We start from the raw sequence: 23,318 nt of genomic DNA, 5'->3' as shown, positions 1-23,318 counted from the left end.
TCCACTTTCAGGAAGTCCAGGCAATGTAAAAAAAGAAATCGGAAAAATGCCGTCTTCAAATGTTTTGCTTTGTCCAACCAGCAATCTAAAACCCAATAAGATGAAATGATATAAAACACAGAAAAGCTTGGTTATTTGAGAAGCTGGACCCACAGAATATTTGACATTTTAGCTTCATTTCAGCTCTACGTTCATGTTCCAGGAGGTGCGGCGTGAAGCAAGACAGCAGACAGGGAAACATTTTGGCTGTCACGAAAGATCAACTCTCTCAAGACAAGTGCAGCAAGCAGTGACTGCAAATGTTATGATCACACGGCTCAGCCGTCTCACCCTCGCAGGGTGACGCCCTGCAGCACAAACAGATCCAAGCACACACGGTGAGGACGACACCTGACAACAGAAACCAGCCGTCTCGTCCCCGCTACGTGGAGCTCGATTCAGAATCCTCATTAGAGCGCTGTCAGCGGGGTGAGAGTCAGCTGCTGTGACTCAGACTGCAGGCAGAGAATGAAGACTCGAAAGCTCACTTTGGGAGAGTCGGTCTCCCTGACCGCATGTCCTGTGATCTGTGGCATCACCAGGCTGCACTGTTGGACTTTATGTGGAACACAGCAACAAAACAGACAGAGTTCTAAGTCTGTCTATAGCGTAGCATCAGAAGTAAAATCAAATCATCTCTGCAGCATCAGAACCACTGGCCTGAGCATGGCTGCCGTCAGCACAGAGTCTCCAGTGAGATGTTGTTGGGATGCCAGGAGCAGCCACTTAATGAACAAGGGCGGAAACTGTGACTAAGCTCTGTACGACTCCGCTAGTGCCGAGAGTGAACGCACGGTCTGCTTCCTGCCTTTGACCACCCACATAGGAAGGGAGGGGACACATTCACATAATTGTTGCCTCGTTCACACCACAGTTTATTCTTCACGTAACGGAAATGGCTCACCGATTTGTTAGGTGCGGCTCCCTAACTGTGATGGGGCACAAACGGACTCATTTAGGCCAGACGAGGAGTCAAACAAAAGAAAAGGAGCTTTCATGTTGGGATTGGAACAAACTGCTTTTATCATAAACATTCAGCTGAAACATCTTTGCGGTCAACAGTCAGGCCGGCACGGAAATGAGCAAAGATACAAATATATATCTATGAGAAATGTAATTTCCTCTTCTTACAGTCCGAATGCAAGACTGAAATCAAAGTTGAAAACTATTGAGCTCAAACAACAGTGTTTAACCACCTCTGTATACAGACAACGAGAGGGACTCGCACCCACAAACACACAGGAAGGAGCTGTTGTGGTACATCGGGGAGTGTTTAGTAGACACCAAAGAAACTGTGCAGCTTAACAGCACTTCCGGGAGGGCTGCAGCCCCTCTGTATACAGCAAATGTGCCTGTGGTGCTGCAAACGAGGCCTGTGCACTCTCTGCTTTGAGTGTTTCCTTAGAAACTGAGTGTTTCCTTCTCATAGCAACAACATCACAATTTCTTTCACCACAGGAAACCTCAAAGAGGAAATTCAGTTAGTGAAATCACCTTGCAGGAGACGACAGCTCAGCTAGCCCGCGGACCACCGAGCGTATAAACGTTTCCCCAGAGATCCGTGCAGACCCCGGGTTGCTCTCAGAGACGCCGTCTCCTTGATGGAGATCACTAATCTATGAGGGAGCATGGCTGCTCATCAATCTGCTGCTTCTGCACCAGAAACAAGGCCAACACAAGTTTTAAGTTGATGATAATCGTAACATGAAAGATTTAATAAAAAAAATATATGTATTTTTTTTTTTTACCAACCGGAGCCTAATCTACTTAATGTGAGCTGCTCCAGATAAACACTGAGATGCTACATGTTAAAAACACACAGACCGCCTGTGTAAAACTCTCCAGTTTGGCTTAAAGGAATTTGTCAACATTTTGGGAAGTTATATTCTCATCTAACTCAGCAAGAGAGGGAATAAATGAAAGAATATTTCCCAAAATGTCATAATATTCTTTTAAAGGTAACTTCTTCTGCGTACAGGAAGAGGCGGACCAGAGGAGGTAGACGGCATGTGGCCATAACGTTAGTCATCCAGCTCAGCGCTGCGATCTTATTATAAATAACCAACCTTTGCACTCGGGTCACAGATAAAAACACAACCGTGCACCTGTTCAAGCTGGAAAGGGACGTGTTTCATATTTATCATGACAGGATTAAGCTGGGGGAAAAAGAAAAAAAGTTAAGCACATTAAATCTCCATGAAGGACCGTCCACGACCACAGCCGTGGGTAATCTTTGTAACACACTGCTTTTTCTAAAATGCCTCAAAATCCCTTTTCCCTTCCAGCGGTCCGGTTACAAGATAAGCACAAAACAAACTAATTTGTTGACGTTGTTGTGCACCCGAGCCTTTTAGTATCATGTGAATTATACTCTCAGGGGAGCGTGTCAGAAGTAATTCAATAACAAAGCTCCGCTCTATTGTTTTTCTTTCCTTCTAATTTGTTTAGAGACCAATAGAAGGAGCTGGGAGCTTTCCCGGATATTAATTAACCCATAGATGCATCTTATAACCAAAAACTACGTTTGAAAAGTTGACGTCAGGTAAATGTTGAACACACAAACACCCACGCCTTCCCTTTAAAGAACACAGAGGGATGCTTTTGTAACACCTCACATGAAGCTCTTGTGGTTTACCACATGTGAAATGTCCTTGACGTATCTTCCACAGAAATACGGTAAATGTAAAGCACCTTTCTAGTCTCCCGACCCTTCAAAGTGCTTTAACACTACATGTCATCATTCGTTCATACACTGATGGCAGGGGCTACCTGGGCCAGATGGACATGGGGTCGGGGGTCGAACCAGCGACCCTCTGACTGACGGACGACCCTGCTCTACCACTGAGCCACCGAGTTTACAAGGAGGGTTCATTCCATGTGTGCGTCTCTCTCAGAAGAGCTGGAAAGTCTTATACTTTGTTTGTTTGTCTTGTGTCTGCCTACGACATCGCACCAATCCTATATTTATAGTCATTTTTGTTAAATACGCGGCCACATACAAGCACCTCCGTCTTATGGTCTTTTGTATTGGCTCAGCCAAAGATGAAGCCATAAGAGAGGAGATGATAACCGTGACACGCTGGGCTGCACTCTTCTTAAAAAAAAACACTTTGGAGACGAATGTGGAGCCAGGTGAAGCCCAGCAAGAAGCCGATTTAACGACGTTCCACACAGATACAAGGTTCTCTGCAGAGATAATTGGCATTTAAAAAACCCTTTTGTCCCGGAGTTAAATTTCTTTAGACCGTCAGAGCAGGGTTGATATTGTAATCCAACGCAGCGCGAGGCTGAACAGAAAAGCTCACGGTAATCGAAATGTCGGATGCATTAAGCCCGTGCCCTCCTCAGTTTATTTCCCGCTCTCACTGTACAAAGGGAACTCCTTCTCCTCCATTTAATCCGGCCCAGGTCGGCTGAGCTACGTAAGAGTGGAGGGACGTCGGAGGCCAGACAAACAGCTGGTGCCACTTCCACAAGGGCCCAGACTGAAACAGAGAGAGCCAAACGACTGCTGAAGGTACAGCCAGTGTCTCAGCTCTGCATCTCTGTCAGGAGGTCAACTGAGAGCAGGAACAAAAAGAGTCTTGGAAGGGAAGAAGTGCATAAAGCAGACACAGAGACTTCAAGGTTACTGTAAAGTTTTAAGAGCGCACGATTTACAGAGCTTTCAAACAAACAGCCCCGTCTTCCTCCTCGGCCGTACATCATGGCCATAACATCCTCCGCGTAGAAGCGTGAAGACGTTTTGAAGATTGAAGAGACTCGGGAGAAACACTCAGAGATCAGCACAGGCCGTTTCCTGCATGTCCAGTGAAGTAAGGTGGCCTCACTCACGCTAACAGTTACACAAAGGACTCAGACCAAGTCATGCACCGCGCCCAACAACGATCCTCCTGCTTCCTCTTCTCTCATCAACGGCACAGAAACAACCTGCACAATAATGACTCAATCTGTGTTCAAGATACGATTATTATGAGTATTTGTCCCACAGAGGACATTTGCAGGATTACAACAGCAAATGACAAAAGTAAACCTGAAAAACTAATAGAGGATATAAATGGACTGAATGGGTCACATTATTTCACAGAAGAAATTTGTATTGATATTGCACATTGGTATACATTGATATTGCATGTTTACTAAACACAAGGTTCACAGCGTGTCATCTGTGGTTTAAAAGCCCTTTGGTCTGTTAATTGTTGTGAATTAATATTGAAAATGAGGGTTTATCACATTTGAAATGAGGTTTCTCATTTTGATGGAGTCATAGAATACATCCTTGTTTGTTAGTTATCGTCAGCTGGTCTTCTCTGTTGCTTTAGGACAGGAAGCTGAGCTTGTTAGATTGGTCAATATTGCTTCATTTGGAGGGCTGTGCCGAGCAAGTCCCCCAACTTTTGGCACATTTTACAGTGTGTATTGATAACTGGGTGCACTTTTGCTTCACCTTCAAATTGCTCTTCACAAATACACCAACATCGTTTTTCCCTGCCACTGTAGCCCGACTCCGGACTACCAGCTAGCTGGTAAATATGCACGGAGCTCTGCACCACGACCAAACGTCCAGGATTTACAATTTCCACAAGCAATCAGAGTGATTGGTGGTCGTAAACTTGTCAATCAGTGCTCTGTTGTTACGGCGGAGGACCCAGTTCAATCACCAGCATTGATGTTGCATGTGCTGGTCTAACTCTGACCTCACATCAGCCACATGTTAACCGGCTCGTGTCCTATTTCTCACCACTCACAACCTGCTGCAGTTTCTCACTAGACCTTCATTAGAAAGTGCATTAAGATATTGGGTCTTAGTACTTCACTCAGAAGCTATTCAAGCATGCAATGACATAATCAGTGGCTCTCAAGTGACTGGCCACTCCATCTGCCAATAACACAGTGAGAATCTGCTTCACACCTCAATATATTTCAAGAAAAACAAACTCCAAGGAACTGGTTGTGCAGTCTCCATAAAGTTACGTCCCATTTCATTTGGACTTTTTCTGCTGTCGCATCTGATCTCAAAGTCATTTGTCTTTAGGCACTCTTCGGGGAACTGATGGAATTCTTATCTCACATTTCTCAAACAATATCTTACTGAAGCCCCATTTCCTCATCCTCTTTCTTTGGACAACACTACTAACACCCTAATCCTGCAGACTGCTGCACAGCGACTCCCTCGTGATGTGAACAGCAGCAAAAACAGACCTGCTGAGAGGAAAGGAGCCAATCGAAATAAACAAATCTCCTTCTTGAGATTAAACAAGAATGACTTTAAATTCCGTACACATGATGATCAATTCCCGCAGACATCCGTTATGTAAACTCATGCTGAAGTCATGCAAAAGGTACAGGGGATATTAACGGCGACTAAATCTTCAGTGATCCAGAAGTTGGCACTAACAGCATTAGACACCTGCTTTCACCCCAGGAAGTGGAGCCTCGGCCCACCTGAGTGGCTTTTAGTATCAATGTCAACTTTATTCACACCGAAGGCAGCTTTAAAAAACAACAACGTCTTATAGAATACAGTTAATTCAATTCATATTACATTAATATAGCTTCTCGGTCCTATGAAAACTATTTCCAGCTTTGCAATGCATTTTGCGGGTAATCCAACAGGTTTTTAATGGTTCATTTATATTGTATTGATGAGTCTGCAGATTCTTTTCCCCAATTCATTATTTTGTCTATAAAATGCACGAAAATATAATTTCCAATCGCCAAAGGAGATGTATTGAAAATGCTTATTATATATTTATATGATTATATGATACTGATGATTTCTCTGTTGATGGACTAATTAACCATCAGTTTATTGTTCCAGAGTTGGTTTGTTGGTCAGCTGCAGCCTAGAGTAACCCTGTCGGCTCTACACAGCAATGACCTAAATAACAAGCCAAAGCTTAAAGTAGGCTCTCAACTCACATTCAAATGCCATTACATCAGGATCATCCTGCTTTAACTTCCGCTTACGTCAAACCATCTCAAATTTGAAACCAGCCCCCCCCTCCCTCCTCCACACACGCACACGTCCGGCTGTGAGCTCACATCAAAACGTCGTCTTCTCGCCTAGTCCACTCCTGACTGGCCCCGGAGCAGACAAGTGTTTCACTGACGCTGTATAGAAAGCGCAGCTTAAGGACACGTCTACAACTATTAGCATTTGGACCGTGAGGATGAGGTGGTCGGGTTTACCGCCGAGCGGCCACCGGACGACACGCCGGCTTCTCAGCGGCTCTCTTCCCCTCAACACCCGGTCACGTTAAGCTGAGCTCTGGCTCAATCTAAGCCTCCGAGAGGTCACGGCCCGAGATGGGGTCAACGTCGGGCCTCGCTGAAGCCTTCACTTCTTCATATGTAGACTTCTGATATGAGTCTAGACTACTTAAACCCAAGTTATTCCTAAGTAGCAGGACATTCACTGAGAATCCTGTACATTTAGTCTGATTTTTAACACATCGTCTTCTGTAATTTAAGGCAAAACACAGATGACAATTTTATTTTAATTGGTGTAATAGTCTTAAAACCGCACACTACATATTCTGAACTTTCATGGCTTTAAAAACACGCTAAAAGCCCAATCATGTGCCATATAAGTATTTTTAGTAAAACAAAGCTGAAAAGATTTGATCGATTGATCAATTTGTCATTGAATAGAAAACCAGCAACTATTAATTGCTTCAGTCATTTTTTAAGCAAATATTTTCTGTTTCCAGCTTCTGAAACGTGAGGCTTTTCTCTCTTTCTCCGATTCATATCATTGTTAATGGAATATTTGTGTTTTTTTGGACTGTCTTTTGAAGACGTTACCGTGGACTTCTATCAAAGACTTAATTGATTAATCGACAATGCAAATAATTGTTTGTATTTTGCATTATAGTCATTCTAGCTGTTTGATATCAGAGTTAAAAAAAGAACAAACACTAAACGCTGACTGTGCCTGACAGATCACTGGATGCCACATCACATGACTCCTTGGATGACAATACAGAGAAAAATCACTTAAGTAAAACACACTGCAGCAGGGCGGGAGAGGGGAAAAGGTTTTCATCGAGTGAGCTACACGGCAGAGCTGGAACAGTGAAGCCCCGTCGTATAAATACATGTTGTTTAATCTGGAAAAATCAACATCCGGCCCTCTTCCACTACATAAGACAGACTGAAACCATCGTATTAAACAGGTCTGTAACATACATGGAGGTGGTCCTGCTCCTTCATCCGTTATACTTCATGAGGACTGAGATGATGTTCTGATGTTACCAGCAGACTGTGTGTAGTAACCACAATGATACACGTGTCATCTGTCTGGCTGGAGGAGATGCTAATTAAGCACCGTCTGAACACGCCCACACAGCCCTGACGAGAGTTCCAATAGGTGCTTTTAGACAGTTTGACATGCCACAGTAAGAAAAACACAGGTGTTTATAGTCAGACTAATGATTATTTTAGCTGGTAATATGCATGATGTCTCACCGTCAGCATGCAGTGAGACAGCATATAATATTAGAGGGGTAAAAACCCAACTATTGGTGTATTGTTTCTTACTCTTACTGTCAAATAAAACGTAGCTCATCTAAACATGCAACATGTACTCGTGTTGTGCTCAGGCGGCCTGTAGTCAGGCTCTTCTTGCACCTTGTAGATCAGAGGCATTAGGCTACTTTAACCTGACAGGCAGTCACTTAATCTTTGAGTCCCATTAACCGTGTGTCATCACACTCCCAACTGTTCCAGGAAGCAGTAGAAGTCCTCATTAACCTCAATGGCATCAGTACTCGTTCGCTCCAACTGAAAGTCCATTTCTCTTCGTCCGACAGATTAAAAGTCCACACTCCTAATCAATGAAATGATCTTCATCGTTAGTAAAATGACCAGTGCGTGTGCATCAATGCTGCCGGGTCTTTTTCATGCAAGGCTAGCGGTTTCCAGATATCACAGCAATGCACGCTTTGACTGCCGTTACAGTAATAATTATGTTCTTTCTGTGCCATAAGATTGCATCAACAGACTGGGCATGTTTTCAAACAGGGCCGTGATGCAATGCTGGAAGCAGACTGCCAGCTCTGTGAACACCGGGTCAGCAGAGAGAGGAGGACGGGTAGACGGGACGGGTCGGAGTTAACAGGAACAGAGCGAAGGCTTGTCTTTCTGCCCCGCTACAGTGATCCGTTTGTAATCCTGCAAAGATGTTTGCTCGGAGCAGAGACGCAGCTACCCACAGTCTCCATTGTTGGGGCAGTTGGCTGATGGAGGAGAAAGGGCAAAAGACCAGAGCGTGTACATCTCTCTGACGAGAGTCGCAGCTGCTCTATTGAAGATGAGGAGCACAGAGAGGTTTGGGACTCTTTGACAGCAGCTGGTAACAGCTTCTTCAGCAGGTGGCTCGGCCTAATTATCAGGGTAGAGATGCCAACAGCCCCCCCTTTCTCCGGGAACATGTGAGAAGCAGGTGCACAATATACGGACGATTGTACAACATCGTGTTTGCCGCCAATTATAACGGGGCAGTAATTGTGCTGCATCCTGAGGAAGAGGAGAATCGATGGGGACACGTGTGGGAGTAGGAGTAAAAATAAAAGTTGACAGAAAACGTTAAATTATTTCCATGTAATGCATAAGCTGAGGGATTGTGATGACTGACATGATACTATTAGCTACAAGGTTTCCACCGAGATAAGACCACCCTATTCGAACGTGAATTTGAGATGATAAAGTGGTGCTTCCATGTACAACAAAACAGAGAACAAAAACCAGATCAAAGAGACTTTCATTTTGACCTTTTGGCAAGTTATTTCTGTTTGTATGGTTTATTAGCTACAGCTGATGGTTGTCATTTCAGAAGGTGAAGATGACAGACGGTGTAGAAGTGACAGGCCGGCTACCTTCCTCTTTGGTCCACATGTTGAAGTTTGTGTGCAAATGAGCATTACATTAGATCCCGATGGGCAGGTGGCACCTTGTATGGGGCTTTACAGCAGCCCACTGCTCCTAAATGCTGAGGACGGGTTAAATGCAGAAGTCAGACTCCATGTGTGTATGACGATTGACATTAAGTTGAACTAGTTTGGTCAGAAGTTGACGCTATAGGCTGTAATCCGCCAGTAAACAAGGTATAAGTAGAGGTTGTGAAACGTAAACAAAAATAGTCTTGGCCATCCAAACATCTACGAGAGACAAATAGAAGAAAAATCTTCAGGATTATTTTCAATCAGGCAAATTGTATTTGTTCTTTCATGTCAGCTAGTGTTTGCCATGCTTCATATGTCTGGAGACAAAGACAGTATGAATATACATCCGGGAAGATGCCAACAACAGAAACAGCTGATCGTTAATGAGAGTTAAATGTTCGCTAAATCTGAATTAATTCGGCAAAGGCGTTTCCATAATCCATTTTGCGCATACATGTTTTTAAATCGACAAAGGCAAAAGCCATCTCACGCCAGCGTAAAAACGTTTTTTTTTGTGCAACTGAGGAAGTTTAATTGAATGATTGCTATAAAACTATGTGAATGGAAACACAGGAAAAACTCAACTGGAGCAGAACTATTGGATCAGAGCGAAGCCAGAAAAAAAAAAAAAAGGGACCAACTTCTGTTTCCACATTGATTAGATAACAGTCGACTCAATCAAACGGTTAATTATAATTACGGCCCACCTATTGATCAGAGTCCATTTAATTAGGCACTGTTATCCCTCACTCTTCGCCATCAGTGATATGGGGATTAAGTGCTGAACATGCTTCTGAGTAATCCTAGGAGCCCAGAGAGCAACCACTTACACACCACTCAATCAATGAGGCTTGGGATTTGTGGCAAAGCCACGAGCGCAGCACGGATTTCTACTTCCTGAGCAAAGTCCTCGTCCAAGGTCAGGTCTAGATGTACAAACTGCTCATTTTTCTGGCAAGTCCAAGACAGGAGCTGACCAGAAGCCATTTGTGTGATTTTTAAACCCTTTGTGCGTTCCACGTACTAATTAGTATGCCAGAAAAAGATGAAGTATGTCTCAATACATGTATTTTGTAAGGGCAGCTGCAGTATGTACTAAAAGTAAAAAGAAAAAGCGATCAGGAACACAGTTCCTGTGTGGTTTGAAGTGACAAGGACTGAGCATCTCAATCCAAGAGTAAAAAAACAAACAAACAGCCTAACAACCGACCGCTTCTCTGGCAACGGCTGGCCGATGCTACCGTGTTTATGATCCGTCTCCGCCCACCTCTTATCCCCACGCTCCTCCCCCCACGGGTGACCAAAACAAAAAGTCCTCTTTTTAATCAGCAGTGGCAGAGCCTGACCCAGATCGCCTCGAGACGGCTGCGTGGTGGCATGGTGAGGTCTACTGAAGCCACAGGGATTCATGGTGGAGGGGAAAAGGTGCCGCACGCACGTTTAGGCCAAAAGTACTAAAAAAAAAAATAAACAAACTAGCCACAATGCAGCAGGAGGCCACATGGGGCACCTGTCATTCTGCTGGGCCTCCACTCCACTGCTGCAGATGGCGATCTGGTAGAAATAAAAAAAAGGGAAACATGCTCATGGCAATAGCAAGGAGCTTCAACATACGGCTCTGCAGGCCCCGGTGAGACGGCCTGAGGGTTTCATATCGGTCATCCAACACTGATCCATTTCCTGCAGAGGTCTGACCCATTTACTGGCTCCCAAACTGACACTTTCTCAGGTCCCTCATCGTCCAGCTGAGGGATGAAAGGTTCATCGGGCCTGAAACGTTGGCCCATCATCAGTGGAACTTTAAAAATTTTCTTTAAAGGGTTTCCAGATGAGCCATGCTGAGGCCAGTTTCATGACGATATCTTAGACTGGACGTAGTGTGGTGGACAGATTTCTGCTCTTAGATTAGTCTGATGCAAGTTAGACACACAAAAATAAAGACCTATATTAAGCCTAATAAGTTATCCACCCTACCCCCAAGCTAGCTCTTTTTTAGTTCTACTACTGTATATATTTGGTCCTCGGAACACTTAAAATAGAAATTGGTTCACAAATGTTCAGCTGCTTTCCTCCATTTTGTGTGTAAGCTGTCAAAAGCAAAACAAAACGAGGAATTTTGTGAAACCTTCGGATGTTTATCTGATCCGACCAGCCAGACAGCACCGTACAGACTGTGGCAAAACATGCACTGTCATAACTACAGTGTCACTGCAATACTGTCCCACAACAACAGCAGATTGACTGGGGGAGATGACGAGTCCTTATGAGGCTACTATACAGCAAGTCCATGCCCCTCTGAGATCAACACTACCGGATAGCTTTGTACGCCCGTCTGACTCACAGCGTCTAAACAAACAGGTCAATCAGCTCTTGTCATCTGCAAACAGCTGCCGCTGAAATTTTTTTTAAATTATTAACAGCAGACAAATTTGCTGCATATGTTTTGCTTCATCAACAGGCAGGGCTGAGAGATCACCTCATTAGATTCAAGGAAGGACGGCAGATTCAAATCAAACAGCTTTAATGAAACTTTAACTTGGGGAAGCCACCCATCAATCACAATGACTTTCCATTTACCGAAAACGAGAGCACTTTGAAGCATATGCTCAGCTCCGTTCCTTTCGGGCTCCTTTACACGATACTCGGGAGTATTTGGGGGTAATTACTGATTAGCTTCGAGACAGCAGCAGCATGTTGTTGACAAGTGGGGTACAAGATAATCTCAGTGCCTTCTCTACCCTCTAGGACCAACCCGAGGTAAGTGAGCAGAAGGGGGGCCTGCAGCAGAGCGCAGAGAAAACGTCTCTGGGTCATTCTGACTGTTGAGCTTCCTGTCACACGTGGTGGAAAGACAAGCCCACACAGTTCATTAGAGTCATGCAGAGGAGCAGCGGCTGGCTGACGAACGTTTACCGCAATGCCGTTTATCATCTTGAGATAAAACAAACTGGTGTTGCTAGGCAAACTCGGCACGCAGCTTATGGCAGAGACGGAAAAAGCCATTTAGAATCTAATCCTTCAAGATGACATTAACATGCGCCGAGTTTAAGTAGCTTATATAAACGCCCTACTGCAGCAACCGTTTGGAGTCGGAGCATTTTTGCAGGAATGTTGACAAGTCTCTCGAGGATCCCTCGGAGACCATTGTCACTGCAATAAGTTTACCGGACAAACCTGAAGCTACATTTATCCCTGCAGAGCTGAAGTGAACACAGATTTTGCAATATATCATCAGGGAATTGCTTGAATACGTACAAAATAAAATACACCGGGCTAGGGCCTGACAATGGCATACAAACCAGTGTTTGGCAGCAAAATACAGATATGAAAGGCATTTCTTTATGCTTCTGCTCTCCAGGTAGAGGCAGTTATCTTGTCTCAGACCACAAGTGAAAAAGAGCCCTTTGTGTTACCCACAGCTAGTCTGTCATTCCTAGTTGGACTGAGAGAGAGAGACAGTGAGAGACAGAGCAAGACAGAAAGAGAGACAAAGAGAGTGAGACAGAAACAGAGAGAGAGACAGAGACAAAGAGAGAGAGACAGAGAGAGACAGACAAAGAGACAAAGAGAGGGACACAGACAGACAAAGAGAGACAGAGAGAGAGTGAGAGCGAGAGACGGAAAGAGAGAGAGAGCACTTGATACTTTTGGCTGCTGTGTGACATTGGTGCATAAAGTCAACTGGAATCAAAATTAATCATCATCTCTTCGCAGTCAAAAATCAAGTGACATTGGCTTTAAATTCGGTTGTTAAAAAAAATATGTATTATAGAAATGAAGAGAAAAGGCTCTTTGGGGAAATATAAATGCTCCTTTAGCATTTGGGCCTCCGACTGGTGAACGTGTTAGCTTGACAGCTGAGCCCCGAACCAACATTGGACACAATGTAACACACTGTTACAAGTTAAAGACAGCTTTCGTTATCTGTGGCATTGAAGAATGAAGAATAACATTCATCATGTCAAACAAAGATGTTTACAAGCTCTGCCAATGAGTTGAAATTGTAAACACTTCCTGTCTCTTGAGTGGGTGTGGTCATGTCCACCTGGTTTGGAGGGACAAAAGCAGGTTGGGTTGTATTTGCATTGTGTCTTTGTATTTTCTGTTGCCAACATTAGATATTTACACAGCTAAGAGCCATATTTAGCATAAAGAAAATGTGTTATCTAGGGTATTACCAAGATGGTAAAAATGATTGGCTACAAATCAGCATGTTAACGTTGCCATCACGAGCCTTTTAGGCTGCTAACATTAGCATTTAGCTTAAAACACCACAGTGTGTACATACAGACTTCCCTAGCAGCTACCATGTGAGCACAGGACATACTTACAGTACAATGTTAACTTACAACGCTGTAGCCGAATCAAACTAGAATTACCGCCTCACGGTTGTGAGTCATTTGTCATACTGTAGTTATTAGCATATGAATTATTGAGTTATGCCCCAAAATGTGTTTTGTCAAGTCACAACGACCTTTGACCAACAAATTCCAATCGGTTCAACCTTGAGTTCAAGTAGATGTTACTGCCAAATTTGGAGAAGTTCCCTCCAGGTGTTCCTGAGCTGTCTTGTTCGTGGGTATGTTTTTTTTTTTTTTTTTTTTTCCATATGGAAGGGCAACTTAAAAACACGATGCCTCCGGCGACATCTTCTGCTGGCGCGGAGGCATACAAAGAAGCAACTCATACTTTAAACTTTGTTATAAAAAACTTCAGCAACTGTGTCACTTCTGCCAGCACAAGAAGCTGAATTAGAAAATTGCACTTTAATTGTGCTTCTCCATTAGCACTCTTTTGAATCTGATCATGCATTTCTTATACAACAAGCGACGTCCACATGTCCAAATCTGTGGGATTTTGCATAAAAAGTATCGACACCGATGAATTAATTAATGTCATACTTTCAGCCCCCCCCAACCATATACAGTATATGTACTTTACCACAGGCACTACACACTGTACATTATATTTTAATGACCAGATCCCAAGCTGTTTAAAAGCTTCTGAAACAGGAGGGTGGAGTCTGTGCTTTCGGATACACGACGCCGGCTCTAAACCTGTCTGTGTGTGTGTGTGTGTGTGTCCGATACAGTATATTTATGCAGGGGTCCTGTGGGAAGAGACAGAATTAGCAGTGGATAGTGAAAGGTCACAGAGCAGTGGGAATAGAGATCCTGTTGATGCAATCTGTCCAATCATATTTACTTCCTTAGGCCAGAGACCAGTGCCTACGTCTCGGGGAAACAAACCAAAACAACAACGTGCCACACAAATACATGTGTTTACGTTTAACTCTACTTGGTGATGGCATTCAAACGCTGAAGCGCTTCCTTTTAAGAAGATGTGCCACGTAGCATGCACAAGCTCCGAAACAAATTCTTAACCGCGACAGTGAACATATGTCAACCAGACGGAGACAAAAAGCTCTCGAAAGAGTCGCAGACAAACTTTTGCCAGAGTGTGTTTTACAGCTGTTTAAACAGCAGTAAGCCTGTCTACTGCAGTATACACAGGGAAGGCAGCGAAGCCTCTGGAGGAGTTGTTTTTCACAGGCCTGTGTGGTATGCATGTGCGGCCCGGCCCACTCGGACCCACCTCATGGCTGGCTGGTTGGCATTCCTGCACTCCCTCTGTAATTATGGCTCCTCTCCAGGCCTACCCGGCTCGGCTCCTCCTGCACCGCCGTACTCGTACAGGGCGGGGTTCGCCTCTGCCAAACAGGCAACACACTTTCCACCTGGCCATTTGGCTCAGCCTCTAATTTTAACAATAACACGTCACCGGGGAAAAATGGGCACAGACAACAGCAGCAGGCGACAGTTGTCTGCGGGACAAATAGCAGTTTCAATTACACTTTGGTGTCATGTATCTGGGTTCATCATGATGTTCTTCACCTTGGGCTGAGCTTATGTGATATCAGATAATTAAAGGGAATTAAAGAATTAAAGTGAAGTGAATACTTTGCGTTTAACTCTGTCTCCCATTGAGTGTGTGCAAAAGGTTTAACACGTAAAGCTGTGCAAGAGTCTACGTGTAGAGGAGCTTTTACTCTACATGCTCACACAGCACATCTGTCTGCAGCTGTTGTGAGACACATGTCAGATTAAAGTTTCTGCTGTCAAGATTCCAAAAGGTGTTCTCTCTAATTTAGCTTTAACGGCTTCTTCAAACCACTCCAAAAAAATTCCCCTTCAAACCTTCTGCAATACCCGTCTGCAGAGAGAAAACAACACGACTAGGAGGATGGATCGTGTTTTTTAAATCCCACTATAAAGCTACATTCACTTTTATCTTCATTTAGATAATGACGTGATGTTTCGAGACTTATTCCCAGGAGTATCTACAGTGAATTAAAAATAAGACTGAACTTGTGCAAAACCTACAGGAAATATTTGGCCAGGACAAAGACACAATGTTTCTTGTTGACGTAAACAAATACATTATCAGTATGTGAAAGGAAATCTCACAGAATTTCAGACAATCTACTCCATTCATGCAGCTGGGGGCACATGACACGCCTGCAGCAGAAGGATTAGAACGATCAGCTGAGCGCCACTCAATACCACATTGTTCCTCGCTGCTCACCGCTTGCTTTTCCTCCAACTTTCTTTGCAGCTTATCAGAGGAGGACAGAAGCAAATCTCGCCTCCCTTATGCCCGCCAAACTTCAATCACTCGCAGTCCACTTCCCACTGTAAACTGCTTACAAGCCACTACAGTGGCGCAAAAAAAATGTCAAAGCCTTTTTTTTTGTGTGGCAATTTGTCAGGCCATTTATTGTTTCAAACAAAAGCTCAAGGCGCTCATGTGTTTGGGACAAATGAACACAATGAACGGCAATTAAGAAAATTAGCTTTGGGCTTGAGATTACAGAGCACACTGCTGCCTTTGTTTCGCAGGTCACACCTGTATTTGAGTGACAAAAGGCGGCCACACATGCATGCTGCTGTGTGAGTGCCAGCCTGAATTCATCCTCCATTCGGGCTCTCATTGTCTCTGCTCCACGCTGATAACGAACAGCACACGCTACGCAGACGCGTCTCATCTACTCCATCAAAGGCTGGTGCGGCCGTCTGGACGACCAACAGGCAGGTCGCCGTCAAAAACAAGGAAGCATACTGTTCCATGGGTTTGTGGCTGAGGCTTCGCAGCTAACTTCTCGACTCAACAACATTAGAGCAAAGAGGTTTTTATAAATCCTTATTCGCTTTTGTGGCCAAAAGATAGATGAGAAGATTGATGCACTCTCATTGTCTCGAGAGTGGTGTCCATCTTTTCTCTGCAAGAAAGCAAATAAACGCATTTCCCAACATATTTTGCATATGTTGCTCTTCTCCATGCAGACTATATGTGACATTAACATATTTCACTGGGTGGTTTGTTGCTGTGAAATATCCGGCGTGGATCCACAGAAAAAAAGCTACAGAAGTGAAAATCCTCATTAAGCCACGCATTAAAGCTTCCTTCTGCATACTGAAATGGGAAAAAATATACATATCACAGCAAATACATATCCCCTAAACAGCCATTGTGTATTCAGAACTTTGCACAGAAAGCACTTTGGATGCATCTTTAAACCTCGAAGAAGCCACGTCAGCAGCATCTCGCCTTTGAGATGGGATTGAGCGAAGCAGAGACATTTAACCCGCATCTGGCCACTGAAACGGGCCGTAATGGAGATTAAAACGCTCAGACATTTGCTCACCTGGCACTCACGTGATCGGGCCTGTTCGTGGAACAAAAAGGCATATGGTGTGCAGCAGAAGAGCACACACACACATATATACTGTGTTGACTTAAAGTGTGCAAACATTGCACCTGATGAACAAACACACCCATGGCTGTCTGTCTGCGTTACCAGTTTTAGTTGCCTTGGGAAATCAGTCTGCTGCAGCAAATAGATTTTTAATTTCCAGTGTGATAATCATCTGTTTCCTTGAACACTGCTCATCTTCAGCAGCAATTTAATTCAGCTAAAGATTATCAAACCATCCTTCAGCATAGGCCGTTGGCTATCTGACTTTGGTATTTACCTTTTTCCAACAGATTAGGTATAATCTGGGGTTTTAACACTTTGGTCACACAGTTTCAGGAATGTGGCTCACCTATATAGAGCGACGAGTCTTTCTTCTTCACGTGATCGTCGATGTACGACACCCCCAGAGGTTGCACGGGCGTGGCTCCGAGCCCCAGCAGGACCTGGGCTCCAATCAGCAGCAGGTACATCATGTTGGTGTTGGCTCTGTTGTTGCACACAAAGTCTTCAGCCCGCTGGGCTTCAGCGCTGCTGGTGTTGGAGCAAACGTCCCGGCCCGCGTCAGTCCTCCACATGTCCCCTATCTTATACGGATTAGTTAGAAACTCGGGCAGAGCCGAGAGAAGGGCGCCGAGCGCCATGACGATGCCCCCGCAGCCGATCAGACGGGGCCGATGTGCTTTGGCCCCGAAGTAGCTGACAAACAGGATTAGAGCCAGGTTCCCTATCTCGAAGCTGCTGGCTATCACTCCGACGTCAGCACTTTGCAGGTTGAACCGCCGCTCCAGGGTCGTCAGCACACTCACCTGAAAAACAACAACAGGGCACAACGTCAAACCATGGTCATGAAAAATGAAACACACAAGTACAAAAACCAAGGATGTCGCGATCTAATGTCACCAACTTAGAAAGAAAATTCATTGTATGATTTATCAATGTAGAGTATCATAAGCATTTTAACTCTATGACTCCATTTACGGAACGCGATCGGGTCTGCCAGTTCACGTCTGATCAGATCTCAGCCAGGTGTAGATGCAAAGGCCTGTGGATCAGATGTCATCATCATCCAGATACAGATCACACATTAATAGATCAGGGGGAAACGGGGCCTGTATTCTTTAAGAGGCACGTGTTCAGCATAAGTTCTAAATCCATTGGAGTATCCTGAATAACAAGCTGTTCAGATGTTCCACACAGCGGCTCCTCCCTGGAAACGGGCCTCTGTTTCTGTTTAGCCGGGCACAGCAACATGTAGCTCATCACAAGCTGTAGCTCATCACAAGCTGTTACGCACACAAGCGCTAGAGCCGACCAGCAGCTCCCGGCGCACAGTTGGTGTGTACACTTCAGTTTGCAGTTGAAACTAGAAAAGGTGCACTTAAGTAGAGTTCAGATCTCCACCAGGTGTGTCTGCAACAACCACAGCTGTATTGTGAGATTGAAAGATATTGCCAAGTCAAAATTAAACTGACCAAGCTTTCTGCTCACCCAAATTATTATGCAGATTAGCCGTGGACAGACACAGAGGTGCACACTCACTCACTCATACACGGGACTGATCGTATGATCCTCCTGGCTGAGATAATAAAATAGTCCATGATGAAGGTGTCATAAAGCAGAGCAGAGCTGTGGAGGATTGTGGGAACAGTCTCTCTGTGCCATGTGAACAACAGCGTCACATTCAAACAGTTATGAAGCTATTTTCAGATCTGTCCCAAACTGCCCTTGAAAGGGCATCACACTTTTCCATTTCCTCAGAGTTTTGACCGAGCTCAACCCCCCCCCAAAAGAAAAAAAAAGGGGGCTCGTGCCAAAACAAACATCCCTTTCTGAAAAAAAAAAAAAAAGTGACTTCACTGTGTGATTAATTAAGTTGTGGTTTTGCTGTTGGAGAATGTTTTGCGTTATGTTAATTCAATGTACACAGTTGACGTGGATTAGATCAGAGTATGTTTAAACAAGGAAATGACCTTTGAGGCTCCATGCAGGCCGAATGTGGTGGTGGTGACTTAACTAAAGAACTCTTTCTTCGTTTTACTTCCACATTAGTATCAAACTTGGCCACGTATCAAATATCAACAGTAACAGAGTTTCTTCTGTTGGTAAAATGGAGATAACATTAGTATTAGTGTTTGGCTGAGTTTCCTCCCACTTTCCACTACATTCAGCATGTGTCATACACTTTTGACATCACACAGTGTGAACACTTTGTGTCTTTGAGTTTTCCATTATGTTTGAGCAGAGTGGAAAACCCTTTACTCTTCAGTCCCCACTGATACCTGATCAGTTTCTATAAATGCTGTCCGACATTGTTCCCTACAGTATTTTCCCCTTTGAGACAATATTAAAACGCACAACAGGCGTATAAGTGAGGAGACACTGGACAGCCCATCTGCTTTGTAATTACAGAAGTCGTCTTCTGTGACTTTTAAGAAGCAGAAATGACAGCAGGTCATTCTTGCAGCTGCTCCGGACACAGCTGCAGTGACTCCTTCGCTACACATCAAAGCGCGGGGAGGACGATTGTTGGGGGCGGTTCGTGCCGGAGTCCTTTTGGTGACGCCGAGTTGGTAGAAAACGTCAGGCTGATTCATGACGTCCCCTTCGGGGCGGCTCTCTCTCTCGCTAAATGAGAACATACTGGACAGGCTGCGTTTACGCTCGTCCGGGCTGGGATCTGATCAGCTCTTAGAAACCATGCCGGGCCCTTATAACCCGTTGACACTGTAGCTTCGGCTCGACGCAGACAAGAGACACGGCAGCAAAATCCGAGTTATCCGAGCACGTCCCATCAGCTGAGCAGTGGAAACACTCTGGATGAGTTAAGCCCTCGTCTCACCATGTTTATGCATTTCCACTCTGACGTAAACAGGCAGCCTTCCAGGAGGAATACACCAGGAACAAATGATAGAGGAAAAATAGAGTATACATGGTCAGTGGTCACGGTTACAGTTTATCCACATAACTCAAACTGGGGAAATGTTTAATCTGTTGCATGGCAACAAAACAAACCTCGTCATGCTAACAGAAGGACGAGTCTCATCCGAACACGAGGAATCACAACTTTTTTTTCCCAGGATGTACTGACAGGGTCTCTATTACCAGCTAGCTGCTAAAAAGCAGCTAAATGCCAACATTCACTTCTTCACATTAAGGTTTAGCACCGACATGAAAATGCTGACACGGTGCCGTTTGTGAAGGCACAGCAGCTGTTTTTAACTGAAGCCTCGGCTATTTACCATCATTTGCATTCAGCTTTATGAGGTGAAGCCTCCTGGAGGTTAGCTAAAGGTGCTTTAACTGCTCTGAATACGCTAAAGAGTTATTTTATTGGCTTCTAAAATAAGCTATAGTGCACACATGCCATGTGCATTCAGTGTATTGTTATATAAGTTTCTTTATCTTCTATCCTTAATTTTTGGGCATGAGTGAAGTTTACACTTTTTTCCAGTTCATGCATGCGTGTGCAGAAAAAATGAATGAATAAATAAAATGACTAAATCAGTAATATATTAAAAAATGACGGTGCTGTGTTGAATCGTATCTATTAATGCTGATATCTAATATCTTTTCTTAAATGACGATATGGTTTTGTATTCGGGCTTCTCTCACAAGGCTCCGCTGATTCAGTGCGACTGCAGTTTGACAGATTTGCTCAGCTGAGACGAACACAGTTCAGGTTTAGGTGTTAGTTGCACTTCGCAGCTCGAGGTCTGCCGCGTCACAATTGGTTCTCATCAGGGAGGCGTTAAATAAACCTCAGGTGATGCATACACACAAGTGCCGAATAAAGCTTCCACGGGCTTCATTTATAGTATAAAGCATAATTAAAATCTGACGGAGTTACTGCAGTAAAGTGTGAAGGAAACGTCTCGTGAAACCTTATCGGTCGCATGATGGTTCTGGGATCAGCTAGAGCATGAACCAAAGATTATCTTTATCATTGATGCATGATTGTTTTGGACACAAAAAACAAAAACACATGAAGATGTTACTGTGGGCTCTGGGAGATAGTGATTGGCATTCCCGCCCTGCTTTTTCCACATTTATAGACAAAACGATAATCAACTAATCAAAATAGTCACCAGATTATGAAATGATAAAAGTAGCTTTTAGCAGCCCTAAAGTCCATTCGACCAAGTCACCAACTGCTGAAAAGAATCGTTCATTAAATGATTTACTTCAGATGTAACCTGACAATCACAGGAGCATTAATTCAGCATCTCTTACTCACGGACGGTAAATAGAGAGGAGGGACTTTCTGAGAAAACCACAAATGAATCCGGAAACAATGACACTTAAATCTGTACTTCTGAGGTATTTGCCTGAGCAGGTTGACCGTGTGTTCACTTGCAGTCGGGCTGCTAAATCAGGACACCCAGCACGCTGCTAAGTGTCTTGTACAGTAAGCGGCTCATAGAAAGCAAAGGGGGCCATGATAGCCGAGTTGTGTCCGTTCACTGCCAGCAAGCACTCTTAAGTCCCATCATCCAATCAGAGATAGCCCACGTAGGTCGACGCCAGTTCACCGGATTGTCACCAAACCAGTTACCCAATGTCCTTCCAACAGCTTGTAAATAAAGCTCTGTGTAAATTAGCTCCGTTGTGTTGACGAACAGAGGAGGCCAGAAAGCATTGTGTGTTTTTTTTTTTTAATGAGGAAATAATTAGAAACCTCAACTGGTTTATTGTTCAAACTGTTGAACAGGTGTCCAAAACTGATGCAATATAAAAAAAAAGGAGAACAAACACCTCTTTTGAAATACACAAGAGGAAGTCCTCTTTAGGAAATCATCCTAACTGACTCCGAGTTGCTGTCGCTGTCGTGAGCAGCGGGATGCTTGATGCTCAGCAGGTCCACTCACCGAGAAGATAAGATGTTCCACTCCAAATATGGCCGGTGCATTCAGGCTTTAGTCTACTAATTATGAGCAACTGCGAGGAAACAGTGTTATTCTTGGAGAATAAACACGACAAAAACTAAATGTTCACGTTGGTCACCAGCTCCTTTTGGGACACTTTGAGGAATATTTGGGAGCGTAGTCCCACAAAACTTATATTAGAGTCTCCAAGCGAGTTAAGATCTTTCAATGTTTTCACTGCAACCGCAAAACAAAAATACACATTTTGAGGTTTTATAAGAAGAGGGGGACGTATTACCACCCTGATTAGTTATAAGTGTGATTAATATTAAAAGCAAAAGAGCGAGTAAAACAAAACCAAAAAGAAAGAGGAAGTAAGAAGGATGTGGTGGGGGGTGTCCTTGACCTTGATTGACATTTTGGGTAAAATCAGCCAATTATTGCCTTTGTGAGTATGATAAGACTATCAATATCAATGCGAAGCAGAGCTGTAAGGTCTCCCTTTAGCTGCTGCTGGATGGTTAATTGAAAAAAAAAGGCTCAGTTTGAATTGTGCCAGCCTAATAGATACATATACAGCCCATCAAAATACATCATGGCACAAAAGCAGCATATTTTCTCACAACAAACAGGGGACAGTTGAGCAGCATGAAAGATGCCCTGCAGACTGTACTCTACAGTAAAGAGAGAGGTTTCTACATCCCGCGGTTTCTCTGCTACGTGTCATTTAGTCTAAAGCGAGCCGAGCAGCAGAAACCACAAATGCAAAAAATAAACAGCCCAGACCCGGATGACAAAAGTCTGAATATGACCCACAGTAGCAGCGCGAGTCCCGCGCGATGAGCTCGGCTCGTGTTGCACTCACCAGGTATGCTCCGACGGTGCCTTGAGCCAACATGAGGGCGCACTCCGATATCAAGAATATCTTGATATTTGAGAAGCATGAGACGTTTTTGCGGAGGCCGTCTCCTTCCAGCATGTCCCCGCCGCTCCGGTCCGAGTCTCGGTGCTTCTTCACCTGCATCCTCGCCTCACTTTACCCACACGGAACCCGCGGGGAAACCGAAACACACGGGAGGGTGGACCGCAGGGGAAGACACCGGGCAGGCACAGCGATTCGCTTTTCCCCACCTGAAGACTACATTCGCGGTGCTCCTTGTCGCTAATTTCGTCTTCGCACACGTTGTCAAGCTACGTAAACACACGTCCAAACTCCGCGGGGCTCTGCCGGTAGTCTGCGCTTAAACATTGCCTCTTCGTCGACGCGCAGGAACATGTGAACTCCCTGAAGGTGTTCGCGAAGGAAAAAGTGAACTACGCGCGCGCAAATCTCTGTCAAATCGCATGTTTCCGTAGCGGGAGGTTTTGTGGGTCTCAGGTGCAGCAGGGGAAGGTCCCGGTCGAAGGCTTCTTCCTCCTCCTTTTCTTCTTCTTCTCTCCTAACTCCTGCCGCTCCGGACTGTCATGGTCCTTCACGCACAATGACTGCTCTCTGTCTCTGCGCTCCCACCTCCCTCTCTCCTCTGTCAGCACGTGCACTGCCCTAGAGGCGCTGCGTGGCAGCATCACAAGTCTGCTCAACTTGCCTCCGACTTGAAAAATCACTACAGGAGTCCCATGCGGACCGGGTGTGTGTGTGTGGTGTTTAAAGTGACTCACTGCTATTTTCTGATGTATAATTTGCCCTCATCAAAACTACAGGGATTTTATCTGTGG

General features: G+C 44.5%; 1 protein-coding gene across 1 annotated transcript in view; it reads right to left on the bottom strand.

Moving 5' to 3' along the window:
• The window catches only part of slco3a1a (solute carrier organic anion transporter family member 3A1a), a 30,313-nt gene extending 7,202 nt beyond the window's left edge, over positions 1-23,111 (bottom strand). The window contains exons 1-2 of the mRNA XM_031861444.1: positions 22,468-23,111; positions 17,090-17,546 (exon numbers count right to left, since the gene is read on the bottom strand). Coding sequence (XP_031717304.1) covers positions 17,090-17,546; positions 22,468-22,626 — 616 coding nt within the window. The 5' untranslated portion in view covers positions 22,627-23,111. The remainder of the gene's footprint in view (positions 1-17,089; positions 17,547-22,467) is intronic.
• Between the last annotated feature and the right edge of the window lie 207 nt (positions 23,112-23,318).

This window comes from Anarrhichthys ocellatus, unplaced genomic scaffold (assembly GCF_004355925.1).
Source record: "Anarrhichthys ocellatus isolate YVR2014 unplaced genomic scaffold, GSC_Weel_1.0 scaffold2, whole genome shotgun sequence".
NCBI classification, from domain to species: Eukaryota; Metazoa; Chordata; class Actinopteri; order Perciformes; family Anarhichadidae; genus Anarrhichthys; species Anarrhichthys ocellatus.
Note: the sequence above shows the minus strand (reverse complement) of the source record. Positions and strands in the feature narration are given on the sequence as shown.